Source organism: Dipodomys merriami, unplaced genomic scaffold (genome assembly GCF_024711535.1).
Source record: "Dipodomys merriami isolate MVZ:Mamm:240054 unplaced genomic scaffold, mDipMer1.0.p SCAF_3, whole genome shotgun sequence".
NCBI lineage: Eukaryota > Metazoa > Chordata > Mammalia > Rodentia > Heteromyidae > Dipodomys > Dipodomys merriami.
The window spans coordinates 28,344,878-28,360,648 of record NW_027204492.1 but is presented as its reverse complement, the minus strand read 5'-3'; the positions used below and the strand labels follow the sequence as shown (position 1 = coordinate 28,360,648).

General features: G+C 41.6%; 1 protein-coding gene and 1 non-coding gene across 4 annotated transcripts; both read right to left on the bottom strand.

Annotated features, from left to right (window-relative positions):
• Positions 1-523: 523 nt before the first annotated feature.
• Positions 524-14,964, bottom strand: Steep1 (STING1 ER exit protein 1). Of its 3 annotated transcripts, none has more exons than XM_070039830.1 (7): positions 14,810-14,964; positions 12,522-12,639; positions 7,323-7,364; positions 5,929-6,067; positions 4,768-4,857; positions 1,545-1,637; positions 524-1,042 (listed from the first exon to the last, which is right to left on the bottom strand). In XM_070039830.1, the coding sequence occupies exons 1-7, from the start codon at positions 14,931-14,933 to the stop codon at positions 980-982; spliced, it is 669 nt and encodes a 222-aa protein (XP_069895931.1). In that variant the 5' UTR covers positions 14,934-14,964; the 3' UTR covers positions 524-979. The 3 variants fall into 3 exon arrangements, with proteins under 3 accessions (XP_069895931.1, XP_069895933.1, XP_069895932.1); XM_070039832.1 differs by having other exon boundaries at positions 1,574-1,637; XM_070039831.1 differs by lacking the exon at positions 7,323-7,364.
• LOC138840583 (small nucleolar RNA SNORA26) lies at positions 12,742-12,862 on the bottom strand. The gene has a single exon (XR_011376143.1). It is a non-coding gene; the product is annotated as a small nucleolar RNA SNORA26 (small nucleolar RNA).
• Positions 14,965-15,771: the final 807 nt, after the last annotated feature.

Below are 15,771 nucleotides of genomic sequence, written 5' to 3'. Positions count from 1 at the left end.
TATTATGAGTTAATAAAGAGAATGTAGAAAATGTCATGTCAATGATTTCAGTATAAAAGAATAAAACATAATGAAGGAAATATGCTTGCCTAATACTAATGACGTAACACTGCAATTTTTTTTTAAATTTTTGTCAGTCATGAGGCTTGGATGCAGGATGTAAGCACTATCTCTGAGTTCTTTCACTCAAAGCTAGTGCTCTACCACTTTGAGCCACAGGGTTTTCTTGTGGTTAATGAGAGAGAAGAGTCTCAAGGACTTTCCTGCCTGAGCTGGCTTTGAACCGTGATCCTCAGATCTCAGCCTCCTGAATGGCTAGGATTACAGGCGTGAGCCACCAGCACTCAGCAATCTTATAGATAAAGCAAAATATGTAACTTAAACCAGATGTTAAAATGGTTAGGATTAGTATCTAAGGACAAAGAAAATATGTAGAAATGTAACCACAGATATACTATAGGGTGTTCCCTATGCACATGTTATACATTGCACTTCTCAAAATGAAATAGTATCACAATGAAAATTTTTAATAAACTCAATAATATATATTTTTAAAAATCCACAATTCAGAATAGTAAAAACCTTTTTAAAAATCAGATTTTTGGCTTTACCAATAACGGGGTCCTTAGGCTATTCAGAGTCTGTTTTCATATGAATTCATTTTGAAAAAGGAATAAAAATAAGCCACCTTAGAAACTAGAAAAAAATTGATGAATTAATAAGAGTTTCTACACAGCTGAAGAAATTTACATCAAATAGACAAAATCATAGCATAGAAATCTTACACAAAGACTAATCCATCTCCTAGAAAAGCAGGTCAAATGGACTTGAAGACCACACTAAATATAGGAGTGAATGGGAAGCAAAGTAAATCCTTCTCCTGGGGCATAAACAGAAATCAATCTATGTAATAAAAAAGCTATTTTTTCTTCATGATTTAAGTGCTTGCCTCAAGTCTGGGCTCAGAGAAAGATCCTGGTCACTTAAACTGGTTGTCAATCAGGGTCCCCTTCATTTTTGCTTTCTTGGCTTCCAGTTCAGCCTGGAATGGAATGAGGGGGAAAACTGTATTCTCAAATACATCACACAGAATTCTTATTTTTCTTGCCTTATTCAAACTGCCCTCAGCACTCTCCCTTCATGTTCATTAAGCATACAAACTAGAAGTGGTTCTGAAATCTTTATGAATCTGTAACAACAGATTCTAATCTTTCTTTTCCAATCTTTCTGATTCTATAATACATGAGAAAACTGAGACTAAACAGCAACTTTTACATCAAATTGACAGAGTAATGATATTTGTATGAAAAACCTATTTGTAGGTGAATCAAGGCAACAGCTCAAAATGCCATCATTCCAGAGACCCCAGCACCTCCCAGAATACTCTGCTTTGTAGTAGTGACTGCAGGGGCTAGGCTCATAACTTATAACACTTGTTCGATAGCCATAACTACTAAACAACTGTATGCAAGCATATGTGCTCACTCAAAACAAGAAATACAAACTATGAAGCTCCCAGTGTCTTTCAACTCCACTCCACTCACCAGCTCTTGCAGTCGCCTCTTGCTCATACCTTTGCGCTCCAACTGTTTTTCAATCACTTTGGCATTTTGTGCATAGGAATCAGCAACTTCCCTCTGAATAAAAGAAAAACACTTTACCCAGTGTTCTCACTGAGGAATTACAATGAAGACTGATGCAGCAATTTATACTGTCCAAGTCAGGACATCATGACTAAAATGGCACACCTCTGTTCTTTCAACAATTCATTTGTTCAATAATCTGGAGTTCTGGTTTCAGTCTTTAGTTCACACGTACATGTAATTTATTATAGCATAATCAGAATAATCTCTATTGATCTCTTCTCCTATGCCATACCCCCTATTATTCAATGTTTCCCAATGAGATTCCTTATGCTGTTTTCATACATAGACACAACCCATTTTGCTATTATTCCCCTTCAATATTCTCTGCTGTCCCCCCACATCCGCCTAGTCACATAGTTACAATCAAGTGTTATGTATGTAAAAAAGTATATGAGTGTGTGTGTGTATGTGTGTGTGTGTGTGTGTGTGTGTGTGTGTGTGTGTGTGTGTGTGTGTGTGTGTGTGTCTTTCAAGTCTAGATTCCTCAAATGTGCTGTTTGGCTTTTTCAGCTTGGCTTATCTTGCTCAACATGATCTCCAGCTCTGTCTAGTTCCTTGTAATTTTATTTTTTTCCCTAATAGTTGAATAGTATTATACTGTACCTATGTACCATATTTTCTTTACCCATTCATCAGTTGGTGGGTACCTTGGCTGATTCTGCAATTGGGCTATTGTGAACAAAATGGCAAGCTTAAACATGGACACAGGTTTCCTTCTTGTATATTGATTTACACTTCTTCTGATATATACCCAGGAGCAGTATGTTAGGGTCACAAGGAAGGTCTACTTGCATTTTTCTGAGAAATCCTCTATATTAATTTCCATAGTGGTTGTACTTAGTTTACATTTCCATTAACAATGTAAGAGGATCCCCCTTTTCCTTTCACATCCTTGCCAGCATTTGTTGTTGGTTTGTTTTTTGATGATTGCCATTCTGACAGGGGTGAGATACAATCTTAGTGGTGTGTGTGTGTGTGTGTGTGTGTGAGACAGGGGTGAGATACAGTGTGTGTGTGTGTGTGTGTGTGTGTGTGTGTGTGTGTGTGTGTGTGTGTGTGTGTGTGTGTGTGTGTGTGTGTGTGTGTGTGTGTGTGTGTGTGTGTGTGTGTGTGTGTGTGTGTGTGTGTGTGTGTGTGTGTGTGTGTGTGTGTGTGTGTGTGTGTGTGTGTGTGTGTGTGTGTGTGTGTGTGTGTGTGTGTGTTTTGCCAGTCCTGGGGACTGAACTCAGGGTCTGGGCATTGTCCCTGAGTAATCGAACCCAGGGCTTCACACCTGCTAGGCAAGCACTCTATCACTGATCCACATTCCCAGCCCATACAGATTTTTTTTCTTTTCTTTTTTTTGTTGGTTGTGGGGCTTGAACTGTGGGCTTGAGTGCTGTCCCTCAGCTGTTCAAGGCTAGCACTCTACCACTTGAGCCACAGCGCCACTTTCAGTTTTCTGGTGGTTAATTGGAGATAAGAGTCTCTGGGAGCAGAGAGCCAGCCCAGGTAGGAAAGACCGTGAGACTCTTATCTGCAATAAACCACTCGAAAAACCGGAAGTGGCTCAAGCAGTAAAGCACTCACCTTGAGCTGAAGAGCAGAGGGACAGCGCCCAGGCCCAGAGTTCAGTGCCCAGGCCCAGAGTTCAAGCCCCACGACCAACCAAAAAAAAAAAAAAAAAAAAGAGTCTCCTAGCTTTGAACCATGATTCCCAGATCTCAGCCTCCTGAGTAGCTAGGACTACAGGCATAAGCCACTGGTGCCCAGTTCTACTATTTTTTTTTGAGTCCTTTATATATACTGGATATTAATCCTTTTCTTGTTAACTAGCTTGCAAAGGTTGTTTCCTTTTCTGTAGGTGGTCTCTTGGTTCTGGTTATTGTTTCTTTTGCTGTGCAGAAACCATTTAAATTTCATGTAGTACCATTTGACAATACTTGCTCTTATTTTTCCTGTTTTTCTTTTTCTTATCTCTTTTTCTTCCCTATTGCTGTAGCAAGGAATTCTTTCATTCTATTCCTAATTATAGAGAAAATGAATTTAGTTTTTCCCCATCTAGTATGTTGGCTATCAGTCTGTCACATACAGCATTTATATGCTGAGGTACATTCCTTCTATTCCTAGTTTCTTTGGAACTTTCATCATAAAAGCTGTTCAATTCTGTCAAAGGTTTTTTCTTCATCAGTTGAGATGATCATATGATTTTTTTACCTTGATTCTGTTTAAATGCTGCATTATGTTTACTGATTTATATATTCAACAGATAATGCCTCTCTATCTACAACATTCTACTGAATTATCAGAAAGGGAACTGGTGCTGGGCGCCTGTGGCTCACACCTATAATCCTAGCTACTCAGGAGGCTGAGATCTGAGGATCACAGTTCAAAGCCAGCCTGGTCAGGAAAGTCCATGAGACTCTTTTTTCTTTTTTTTGGGTCCAGTCGTGGGGCCTGAACTCTGGGCCTGGGCGCTGTCCCTCAGCTCTTCAGCTCAAGGCTCTACCACTTGAGCCACAGCACCACTTCCGGCTTTTTTTTCTTTTTGCTTATGTGGTGCTGGGGAATCGAACCCAGGGCCTCATGCATGCAAGGCAAGCACTCTACCACTGAGCCACCTTCCCAGCCCCAGTCCATGAGACTCTTATCTCCAATTAACCACTAGAAAACCATAAGTGGTGCTGTGGCTGAAGCAGTAGAGCACTTGCCCACAACCAACAAAAAAAAGGGGGGAGGACTGGTGCTACTGCGAAGGACAGACAAAGCATTAGAGCTGACTAGAAGAGTCCTAAAAGCATTTATTCTACTAGTTTTTCAAATTAGAGAGAGGCTAGGAACGTGGCTTAGTGGCAGAGTGCTTGCCTAGTATCCATGAGGCCCTTGGTTCCAATCCTCAGTACCACATAAACAAAAAAATAAAATAAATAATTAAAGAGAGATCAATAAAATTTAATTCCCTTGTTCTCACTATACAGATGTCCCTGAGATGCAGAGAAATACACTATCCCAGTGTCATATGAGCAGAGAGGAAGTCTGAAAGCAAAGTCTCTAGTTATTCTCCTATGCTGAAGCTCTGGCTCCTGAGGTCCCTTTCCTCTCAGCCCCCAATTTCAAATCCATTGAGAACAGAAGCACTTACAGCCTCAATCTCTTCTTCCTCTTCATCAATGGTAGACACGGTAACAGAGCTGAACTTGCCCATGTCTTTAGTCCTCTTGGTCATCATCACCTGGAATAGCAGGAAGAGGAGTCAGGCTAAGTCATCCCCAAAGGATCCATGAACCAGGTATGTGTGTGCACGCACACGCACATACCCGTGTGCAGGACTAAGGGGAGGAGGTTGGACACACCTTCCTCTTAGAGACAGACTATTTTAAATTGCCAATGTTTTTATGTACAGTATATTTTTATAACATTTGCTCATCAAAAAAATAGCATAATTCAGCCAAGCACCAGTGGCTTGTGCCTATAATCCTAGCTACTCAGGAGGCTGAGATCTGAGGATCACAGTTCAAAGCCAACCTGGGCAGGAAAACCCATGAGACTCATTTCCAATTAATCAGAAGAAAACCAGAAGTGGAGTTGTGGCTCAATGCTCAAAAGTGATAAGAGTGCTAGTCTTGAGCAAAAAAGTTCAGGGACAGTGCCCAGTCCCTGACTTCAAGACCCATGGCTGGAAAAAAAATAGCATAATTCATTCAGTACTAAATTATTTACACTAGAAAAAGAAGCAACTCTGAAGGAAATAAAGAAAATTTTAAAAACATACAATTTCTAACCTTACAAGCCAACTATAGAAAAATAAACACATAACAGGTGTGACAACTTTGCTTATGCACACACACAAAAAAATCATTCACTAAAAGAATGCAGCCATGAAGGGAAGTTTCTTGTGTACTATACCCTTATTTTAAAATTTGGTGGCTGAAGCCGGGCGCTGGTGGCTCACGCCTGTAATCCTAGCTACTCAGGAGGCTGAGATCTGAGGATCGCGGTTCAAAGCCAGCCTGGGCAGGAGAGACCGTGAGACTCCTATCTCCAATAAACCACCAGAAAACCGGAAGTGGCGCTGTAGCTCAAGTGGTAGAGCGCTCGCCTTGAGCTGAAGAGCTGAGGGACAGTGCCCAGGCCCAGAGTTCAAGCCCCACGACCGACAAAAAAAAAAAAAAAAAATTTGGTGGCTGGGATATAGCTCAGTGATGCTTGATTAGCATGCACAAAGGACCTAGGTTTGAGTTTCAGCATTACATAAAAATAAAATAGAAGCTAAATCTAGTCTGTTTCTTTTGATAATAATTACCTTCTTAGGAGGCTCTTGCTTTTGAGTATATATATTTGTTTTCCCAAAACCCTGACCAAACTTCACTACTGCTCCATCCACAATGAAGGTCACAGGAGCATTCTTTGGTTGAGACTGGTAGAAGAGCGGCAGTCCACACCTGCAAAGGCAGAGCGAAGCACTGGAAGACTTCTAATTCCAAATCCCCAGTGTTTTACAAAGTGTGCTCAGATTCCAGGAACACTTTTGCTTCTGGCATAAACTAATGATTGGCTCTTCCCCATGTTTCCCAAAACAACTGGGTAAGAATGACTTGGAGTGAATGTTAAAATTGCTCATCAGTTTCCTAGGTCCCTCCCAGAAGATCCTGATTTAGCACATGTAGCTGATGAAGCCTGGACATCTGTCATTTTAATCAGCATCCTAAGTGATTGTTATCATTACCCATGTTTGGGGATGGTTTGTGTTATTTATAGCTTTGTAGTAAAAATTTCTACCATCCTTCACAGGTGTCTGGGTGCCTGGTTTGGGCATCTTTGTCAAATATTTTCTATTTTATTTTGCATCATCAGGAGGGAGTTAAAAAGGTTCTATTGCAGCGGGGCGCCGGTGGCTCATGCCTGTAATCCTAGCTACTCAGAAGACTGAGATCTGAGGATCACGGTTCAAAGCCAGCTCAGGCAAGAAAGTCCGTGAGACTCTTATCTCCAATAAACCACTAGAAAACTGGAAGTGGTGCTGTGGCTCAAGCGGTAGAGCACTCGCCTTGAGCTGAAGAGGGCAGGGAAAGAGCCCAAACCCAGAGTTCAAGCCCCACAACCAGCAAAAAAAAAAAAAAAAATTGCAGTGATCAACTGCAAATCTAAAACCTGTAGTAATTGTCATTTTTTGGCTGGGCTGGTCATTATTATACTTCTGAGGTAAACAAAAACCTATTAAGATAGGCTCACTTCCACAGCACATATACTATTGATAGGATAAAAGCAATTTCCTTAATGCAATAAAGTTAAAATACACCTTCCCTTCTTCCTCTCCCTTCTCTCCCTCTCTTCTTTCTCTTTCTCCTTCTCTTCCCCTCCCCACCTTCTCCTCTTTTTGTGCCAGCACTAGGACTTGAATGCAGTGCCTCATACTTTCACTTAGCTTTTTTCTCTCTTTTTTATTGGAATTATAGATCAGGTTATCACAGCCTTTTCTGTCCTGACTTGGTTTTGAACCTTGATCCTCAGATTTTAGCCTCCTGAATAGGTAGATTATAGGTGTGAGCCCCCCAGTGTTTGGCTCCCTCATTTTTTTTAATGTGTGGGAAACATACTGGTATTTGGTTTGAAAGTTAAGATTATAAAGATAGAGACACAACTGAGAATTTTCATTAAATAATTTCTACCACCTTATGCCACACTTTTCATACTTACTTTGCACACTTCTTCCTGTACTGTCGTTCAATGCCTTCAGGTCTGCACAGAAAATGGAAGTAAAAACATAATAAGGTAGGACAAATCTTTTTCTTTCTTTCTTTCTTCCTTTCTTTCTTTCTTTTGTCGGTCATCGGGCTTGAACTCTGGGCCTGGGCGTTGTCTCTCAGCTCTTCAGCAGAAGGCTAGCACTCTACCACTTGAGCCACAATGCCATTTCATTTCCTGATGGTTAATTGGAGATAAGAGTCTCACAGATTTTCCTGTCCGGGCTGGCTTTGAACCGGCTAGCTTTGAACCAGGATACTCAGATCTCAGCCCTCCTGAGTAGCTAGGAATACAGGCATGAGCCACCAGCACCTGGCTAGGACAAGTCTTATAACCAATCAGCCTTACCATCTTATTCTCTTCACTTCTTCATCACTCATTCAATCATGCTGAAAGTTCTAGAGTTTATTATACAGATCAACTGGTTACATGTATACTAATGTTAAAGATCCTGCATTCCTTCCTACCTTCACAAGCATTTATTGAGTTCCTAATACAAATCAGATACTTCTCTAGCAGAGGAAGATGTAATTAATAAATACAATGACAATTAGAGTCATAATAACAATGATAAATAGCTACCACTTTACATAATCAGTCTTCACCATCCATGGGCTATGCAGCTATAGATTTACTAAGAGCAGATCAAAACAAAAAATTGTTCCAGTACTGAACATGGACAGATTTTTGTTGTCATTATTCCCTAAACAATAGTTATTTGCATAGCATTTACAACTTACATTGTATTCTATGTAAGTCATATAAAGATGATTTAAAATATTCAGGAGAATTTGAGTGGGTTACATGCAATTGTTGGGCCATTTTTTAAATTTTTTATTGTAAAGGTGATGTACAGAGGGATTATGGTCATAAGTCAGATAATGAGTACATTTCCTTTTGAACAGTGTCACCCCCTCCCTCATTCTCTCCCAGTTTTTCCCCTCCCAACTTCCCACAGCACACACATTATATAGCTCATTATCTATAAGGGACTTGAACATCTAAGAGGTCCTAGAACCCATCTGCCACAAATGCAGAGAGCTAATTACATAGTTTTCACCATACATCAGGAGCTACTCTAAAATATACACAAGTATTAACTCATTACATCCTTACAACAACCTTGTTGTGTACGTCATATTATTATTCCCATTTCATAGATAGAGGAACCTAAGTACAAATTATATGATTTGCGCAAGGTCATAATCTAAGTCCAGGCAGTCAAGCACAAGAGCCCATATAACACTGCCTTACATAACCAATACATAGATAAAACAACTCAATTTCATTTAACAAATGACTTAATGGGACTCAAGCTTGATTCTTCTCTTTTCCAATCTCTCACTTACTTTATCAACAAATCTGAAGAGTTTTAACTCAAAGGGGGAAAAAAGGAAAAAGGGACTACCAGTTTCCTCAATGAGTGGCCTTTATTAAATAAACTCTTTGTTACCTTTAAAAAAGGGGGGAGAGGGCTGGGAAGGTGGCTCAATGGTAGAGCTCTTGCCTTGCATGCTCGAGGCCCTGGGTTCGATTCCTCAGCACCACATAAGCAAAAAGCAAAAAGCCGGAAGTGGTGCTGTGGCTCATAGTGGTAGAGCGCTAGCCTTGAGCTGAAGAGCTGAGGGACAGCGCCCAGGCCCAGAGTTCAGGCCCCATGACCGGACCCAAAAAAAAAAAAAAAAAAAAAAAAAGGGGGAGAAGGGAACTTCTTGAATCTGCCACTATTATCATTTCCCTGAACTATTTTAACAACTGCTTCTGAACCAGTCACCTCACTCCCCACCCCTTGTTGGTTTTTTTGTTTTGTTTTGTCAGTCCTGAGACTGAACTCAGGGCCTGGGCACCGACCCTGAGCTTCTTTTGCTCAAGGCTAGCACTCTACCACTTGAGACACAACTCCACTTCCCATTTTTTCTGTTTATGTGGTACTGAGGATCACATGCTAGACAAGCACTTTACCACTAAGCCACCTTCCCAGCCCCATGGTTTCAATTTTAGGTAGTCAATATACACATGGTATAACACAAGTATAAATAAAATGATAAGGAAATATCTTCCCCACTTGTCCTCTATCATCCAGTCTGAAAAAATAGACAGTGTTGCTGGATGGCGGTGGCTCATGCCTGTATTTCAAGCTACTCGGGAAGCTGAGATCTGAGGACTGCAGATCAAAGCCAGTCCAGGCAAGAAAGTCTGGGAGACTCCTATCTCCCCAATTAACTCTCAGTAAATCAGAAGTGGCACTGTGGCTCAATGTGATAGAGCACTAGCCTTGAGCAAAAAGAGCTCAGGAACAGTGCCCAGGCCCCAAGTTCAAGTCCCACAACCAACCTCCCTCCTCCCAACCAAAAAAAAAAAATGTAGCTTAGAGGCTAGGGACATGGTTCAAGTTGTACAGCACTACCTAGAAAGTGTGACACTGACTTCAAATCCCAAGACTGCCAAAAAAATGTGTGTGAGTGCACATATACATGTTTTATTTGGTCTTACACCCTACATTTATGATAACATGAACAAACCTAGAAGATACTGTGCTAAATGAATAAAATCAGACACAGAGGGGCTGGGAAGGAGGCCCTGGGTTCGATTCCTCAGCACCACATAAGCAAAAAGAAAAAAGCCAGAAGTGGCACTGTGGCTCAAGTGGTAGAGCGCTAGCCTTGAGCTGAAGAGCTGAGGGACAGTGCCCAGGCCCAGAGTTCAGGCCCCATGACTGGGACCCCCCCCCCAAAAAAAAAATCAGACACAGAAAGGGAACTACTGCATGGCCTCATTTATTCGTAAAAATCTTAAAAAAAAAAAACAAAAAAAAAAACCTGTCAAACAGAAAGGCAGAGTAGAATGGTGATTGACAGGCAATGGGGTGGAGAAAACAGGGAGTTTGTTTTGTTTTTGTCAGTCCTGGAGCTTGAACTCAGGGTCTGGGCACTGGCCCTGAGCCTCCCTCTGCTCAAAGAAAGAGCTCTACCACTTATGACACAGCGCCACTTCCAGCTTTTTCTGTTTATATGGTACTAAGGAATCAAACCCAGGGCTTCATACATGATAGGCAAGCACTTTACCACTAAGCTACACCCCCATCTGGGAACAGGATTTTAAAAACAGATCCCTAAATGAAACCACATAGAGGAAGGTGGGTGGAGGCAGCAGTTTCCAGCTCATCAATCTTGTTTGTTTATACTTCTGGATAAGAATTTTACTGAAGAATGTTTTTTGCTGTCTAAAAATGTTTGAAAAGCACTTCTGAAAGTAATCAAGAGCCACTGAAAGATGTGATATATGTGCACTTTAGATGATTTAAGCAATATTAGATAAACTGGAGGAGACCAAAACTAGAGGTAAAAAGACCAGGGGCCAGGCACCCGGTGCCTCACGCCTATAATCCTAGCTACTGAAGAGGCTGAGGATCGCGGTTCAAAGCCAGCCCAGGCAGGAAAGTCCCTGAAACTCTTATCTCCAATAAAACACTAGAAAACCAGAAGTGGCGCTGTGGTAGAGTGCTCAAGTGGTAGAGTGCTCGCCTTGAGCTGAAGAGCTGAGGGACAGCGCTCAGGCCCAGAGTTCAAGCATGACAAAAAAAAAAAAAAAAGACCAAAGAGCCAGGTGCTGGTGAAAATATTTTCAATAGCTTGTTTGCAACTTGCCTGGTAACCCAACTTTTATTACCACACAATAATGAAAAACTACTATTTAAAATTATTGCTAATTTGATTAAGAGATTGGATTGGAGTTGGATGGACCCTTAATCCAATATGACAAGTGTCCTTATCTGACAAGAGGATTGGGGTATGGCTCACTCCTGGGGATTGGGAGGCAGAGACCTGGTTCATGGGTACTTTACCATGGCAGCTCTAGCATAGTATATTCCAGGCTTCTAGGACAGAACCTGGCATACAGTAGGAGCCCAATAAATGAAATATTTTAGAATTAATGGATGAAAGTAATTCCATAGCATTATCTAGAGCATTGGTGCCTATTGATGAAACTTCCTCCCAACACACCCTTTAAAACTCTTGTTTTCCACACCAATTAGGTTTTCTTGGTTCAGTCCTAATGCTTAATATGCTTTTTGGTGGTTTTTCTGTTTTGTCTTGTTTTGTTTTGGTCAGTCAGGGGAGCTTGAACTCTGGGCCTGGGTACTGTCCCTCAGCTCTTTAGCTCAAGGCTAGTGTTCTACCACTTGAGCCACAGTGCCACTTCTGATTTTCTGATAGTTTATTGGAGATAAGAGTCTCACGGACTTTCTTGCCTGGGCTAGCTTTGAACCAAGATCCTCAGAGCTAGCCTCCTGAGTAGCTAGGATTACAGGCATGAGCCACCAGCGCCCAGCTTTTTAGTATGCTTTTTAAATCTTCAGTCCTCTCACGCTGTCTCTGTTAGCTTTATCCTCTCATAGGTTTCAATTCCCCATTATACATATGAAGGACTCCCAAATCTATAACAGACCTGATCATGTCCCTACCCTGCTTTAAAAAAATGAAAACAGCTCTTAAAAGTTTACAAATTAAGTGCAAACTGTCAACTGTACTCAGTCCTCACCCCAGTATGCATGAACCCTTTCCTTATAAAACAGTAACCTATGTTCTGCCCACAAAGAACCATTCAAATTTCCCAAGCACACCATGTTTGATTATTTTAATACTTCCCTAATCCTTCTTCCTGAATGGAATGTTCTATTCCCCCTCATCTACCCAGTGGAATACGATTTCAGGTCAACCACAAATGTCACACTATCTTTTCAAGCCTATCCTGACCACCATTTGGCTAAAAGACCCACTCCCATCTATTTTCTCATAGCATTTTGTTTGTTCTAAATTTCTTACTGTCACAATAGGTAGCATGTTTCCTGACAGAGCTCTTAAACACTAAAGATTGTTCCTTATTCATAGAACTAAGACCTATACTCCAGGAGATTATCATTCACACCTATAATTTTTAACCAAATGGCAACAGAATCCCATCTCAGCACCATTTCACAAAGTACTAAAGACTTTTGCTGTATTGAGAATTTAAGAACTACCACAAATGTCAAAAATATTAAGTCCAATGATAGTAAAAAACATTCAATACTACATGAGATATTTATATCCTTCTTAATAGACCCCAACACAACAGAAAAATCCTACAGAGGGAGCATTATTCCCTTACCTCCGGAGGTATGTAGTTTCCTCATCTTCTGTGTTACAAAACTTGTGGGCATGTTTGGCAGCATCAATCACACGAGATCGGTCTCGGGGCCTCATGGGTAATTTCTCTAACTGACAATCTGTAGGAATGGAGAAAGATTTGGTCACGAAAGTCACTGAAAAATATCTTGAGCTGAAAACAGACATTTTCAGTGGGGCCTTTATGTGTTTATTTGTTTTTCAGCTGTAACTCCAGACAGGATCCAAAGAGGAGTTTCACCATCTCATCTCTAGGTTTTATGGAGATTTCATTTACCCTTCTGTGTTAGCCTCTTAAGACAGAGGTCAACCTTAAAAGGACACAGGGAAGGGTGAGAGTGGGGCCTTTAATACACTGAAATCTATTACTTTACATTATAATTATTACCATATATTTGTGTCTATAGAAAGATGGATAGAAGCTGGGCACTGGTGGCTCACACCTGTTGTAATCCTAGCTACTCAGGAGGCTGAGATCTGAGGATCACAGTTCAAAGCCAGCCCAGGCAGGAAAGTTTGTGAGACTCTTACCTCCAATAAACCACTCCAAAAACTGGAAGTGGTGCTGTGGCTCAAGTGGCAGAGTGCTAGCCTTCAGCTGAAGAGCTGAGGGACAGTGCCCAGACCCAGAGTTCAAGTCCCATGACCAACCAAAAAAAAGATGGATAGATATAGATGGATAGATATATAGAGGACTCTTCACTGAAAACAGACATAAACTATATCAGGAATAGTTGTAAAGCAGGAAAAAGAAACTGGCAAGATACAAATTAAGTATCGAAAAGATCACAGGGTATATATAGTCAAGTGGTCAGAATGATGTGAGATTAATGGAGAATGTAGAGAAGGGAGTTAGAGACCATCAGGCAGTTTGCCTATTAGCTTGTGTGCTCTCTGCTGTGAAACACTGACAGAATAACAATACCACCATATCTACAAGGAAGATTACAATAGTAGCAACTGGAGGGCAGAAACAGGAATCATGAATTAAATTTTATTTCCCAGGCCTACAAGACCTACAATTGGAAATGTTTAACAGGCAGCTAGAGTTTGAGAAAAGGTACAAGTCAGAGATGAGCATCTGGGGACTGGGAATGTAGCTTAGTGGTAGAGTACTTGCCTTGCATGCATGAGGCCCTGGGTTCGATTCCTCACCACCACATAAGCAGAAAAAACTGGAAGTGGCGCTGTGGCTTAAGTGGTAGAGCATTAGCCTTGAGCTGAAGAGCTGAGGGACAGCACCCAGGGCCAGAGTTCAAGCCCCATGACTGACAAAAAAAAAAAAAGCACTGGCTGCATGTGGTGGTGCATGCTTGTAATCCCAGAATTTGTGGGGCTACAGAGGAAAGATTATGATTTTGAGGCTAAGTTTATGTACACAGGTGAGATACTATGTCAAACAAACAACAAAAAGCACTGGTGAAATGGAGTTCAGTTAGTAAAAGTTGAAAAATAAGGTTTGGATGGTAAGGGAGGAGGGGAAGTCTGCAACAAGTTGGAAACCCTTTTTCAAAACTTTTACTATAAAAGAAACAATGAATATGTTGGAAATGAATTGGGGGGGGGTTGGAGGGGAAAAAGTAGGAGAAAATGAGGGAAGGGGTGACACTGTTCAAAAAGAAATGTACTCATTACCTGACTTATGTAACTATAACCCCTCACTTTTTACAAGAAAATTTTAAAAAAGAAATAGAAGGAAACAAAAAGGGTCGGATGCAGGAAGCTCATTCCTGTACATCCTAGTTAATCTGAAGGCTGACCCTTAGATAAGGGTCGAGGTTCAAAACCAGACCAGGCAGGAAAGTCCATGAGACTCTTACCTCCAATTAACCACCAAAGAGTAGAAGTGGAGCTGTGGCTCAAGTGGTAGAGCGCCCAGGCCATGAGTTCAAGCTCCAGTGAGATGATAGCTGGCCGAGATCAAGAAGCTTTTATTTATTATAAAATGAGAGCTATTACATTATCTTTATGCCCAATAGGAAAGTCCCGAAGTTTGTACAGTAGGTAGTTCTTGAAGAAGAGAGGAAACTAAGAGGGAGCTATATGTACATCATTATATTTTTTTTTCTGGAAGAAGACTTTAGTTTTGAGGAAGGTCTAAATACAGAATGATGGAGTTAGTCAGAACACAGAAAAAATAGCAACGGCCCAGAATGTGTAGGGAGGATTTTGACAGAAGGAAAAGTCCGCCCGCCTTTTAATGAGCAGTGCCTCCAATACAGCCGCAAAATGCCGTCTCCTTGGAGACGCCGTCCATTCCCGTCTACTCACCCAGCACCAGGACCATCTGGCCGCACAAACAATAGTAGACATGGAGGGGTTTCTCGCCGTCGTCATATTCCTCTCGGTCCCGGGTGTCGGAGCACACGACCGACCGAGACACTACTTTCGGCATAGTTCACAGGAGCCAACTGCAAACTACGCGACTATCGTCGCGTACAAGTGACGTCACACGAGTCCCACCTCTTCTCTCAGCTGCCGACACTTGTCGCAGTCCTGTCGGAGGAAACTTCCGGGAAGTCCCTCAAGCTAACATGCTCCGGCACCGCCCTGAGCCTGCAGAAGTTCTATCTCTTGGTTATATGAGCCTTGACTTTTTAAACTGTGGCATCTTTGATATTTCTAAGTTATTTATAGTTCTATGCGCTTATGAATATATTTAATCATATACATACATGTATATGCAAAACCTGGTATAACAAAGGACTATACATAGGTGGGTCAATCATCTCTAATTTTTTTTTTCTTTTGGTTGGTCCTGAGGCTTGAATTCAGGTCCTGGGCTCTGTCCCTGAGCTCTTTTGCTCAAAGCTACCGCTTTACTACTTTGAGCCACAGTGCCATTTCCGGGGTTTTTTTTGGCAGTTAATTGGAGATAAGAGTCTCGAACTACCAGGCGCCAGTGGCTCACGCCTGTAATCCTAGCTACTCTAGAGGCTGAGATCTGAGGATCACAGTTCAAAGCCATGCCGGGCAGGAAACTCCACGAGACTTACCTCCAGTAAAGCCACTAGAAAACCGGAAGGGGCATTATGGCTCAAGTGGTGGAGCGCTCGCGTTGAGCTGAAGAGCTGAGGGACAGTGCCCAAGCTCAGAGTTCAAACCCCCCCCCCCCACACACACACACAAGAGTCTCGAACTTTCCTGCCCAAGCTGGCTTCAAACCGCCATCCTTAGTTCTCAATCCCCTGAGTAGCTAGGATTACAGGCATGAGCCATCTGCTTCTGGCTGC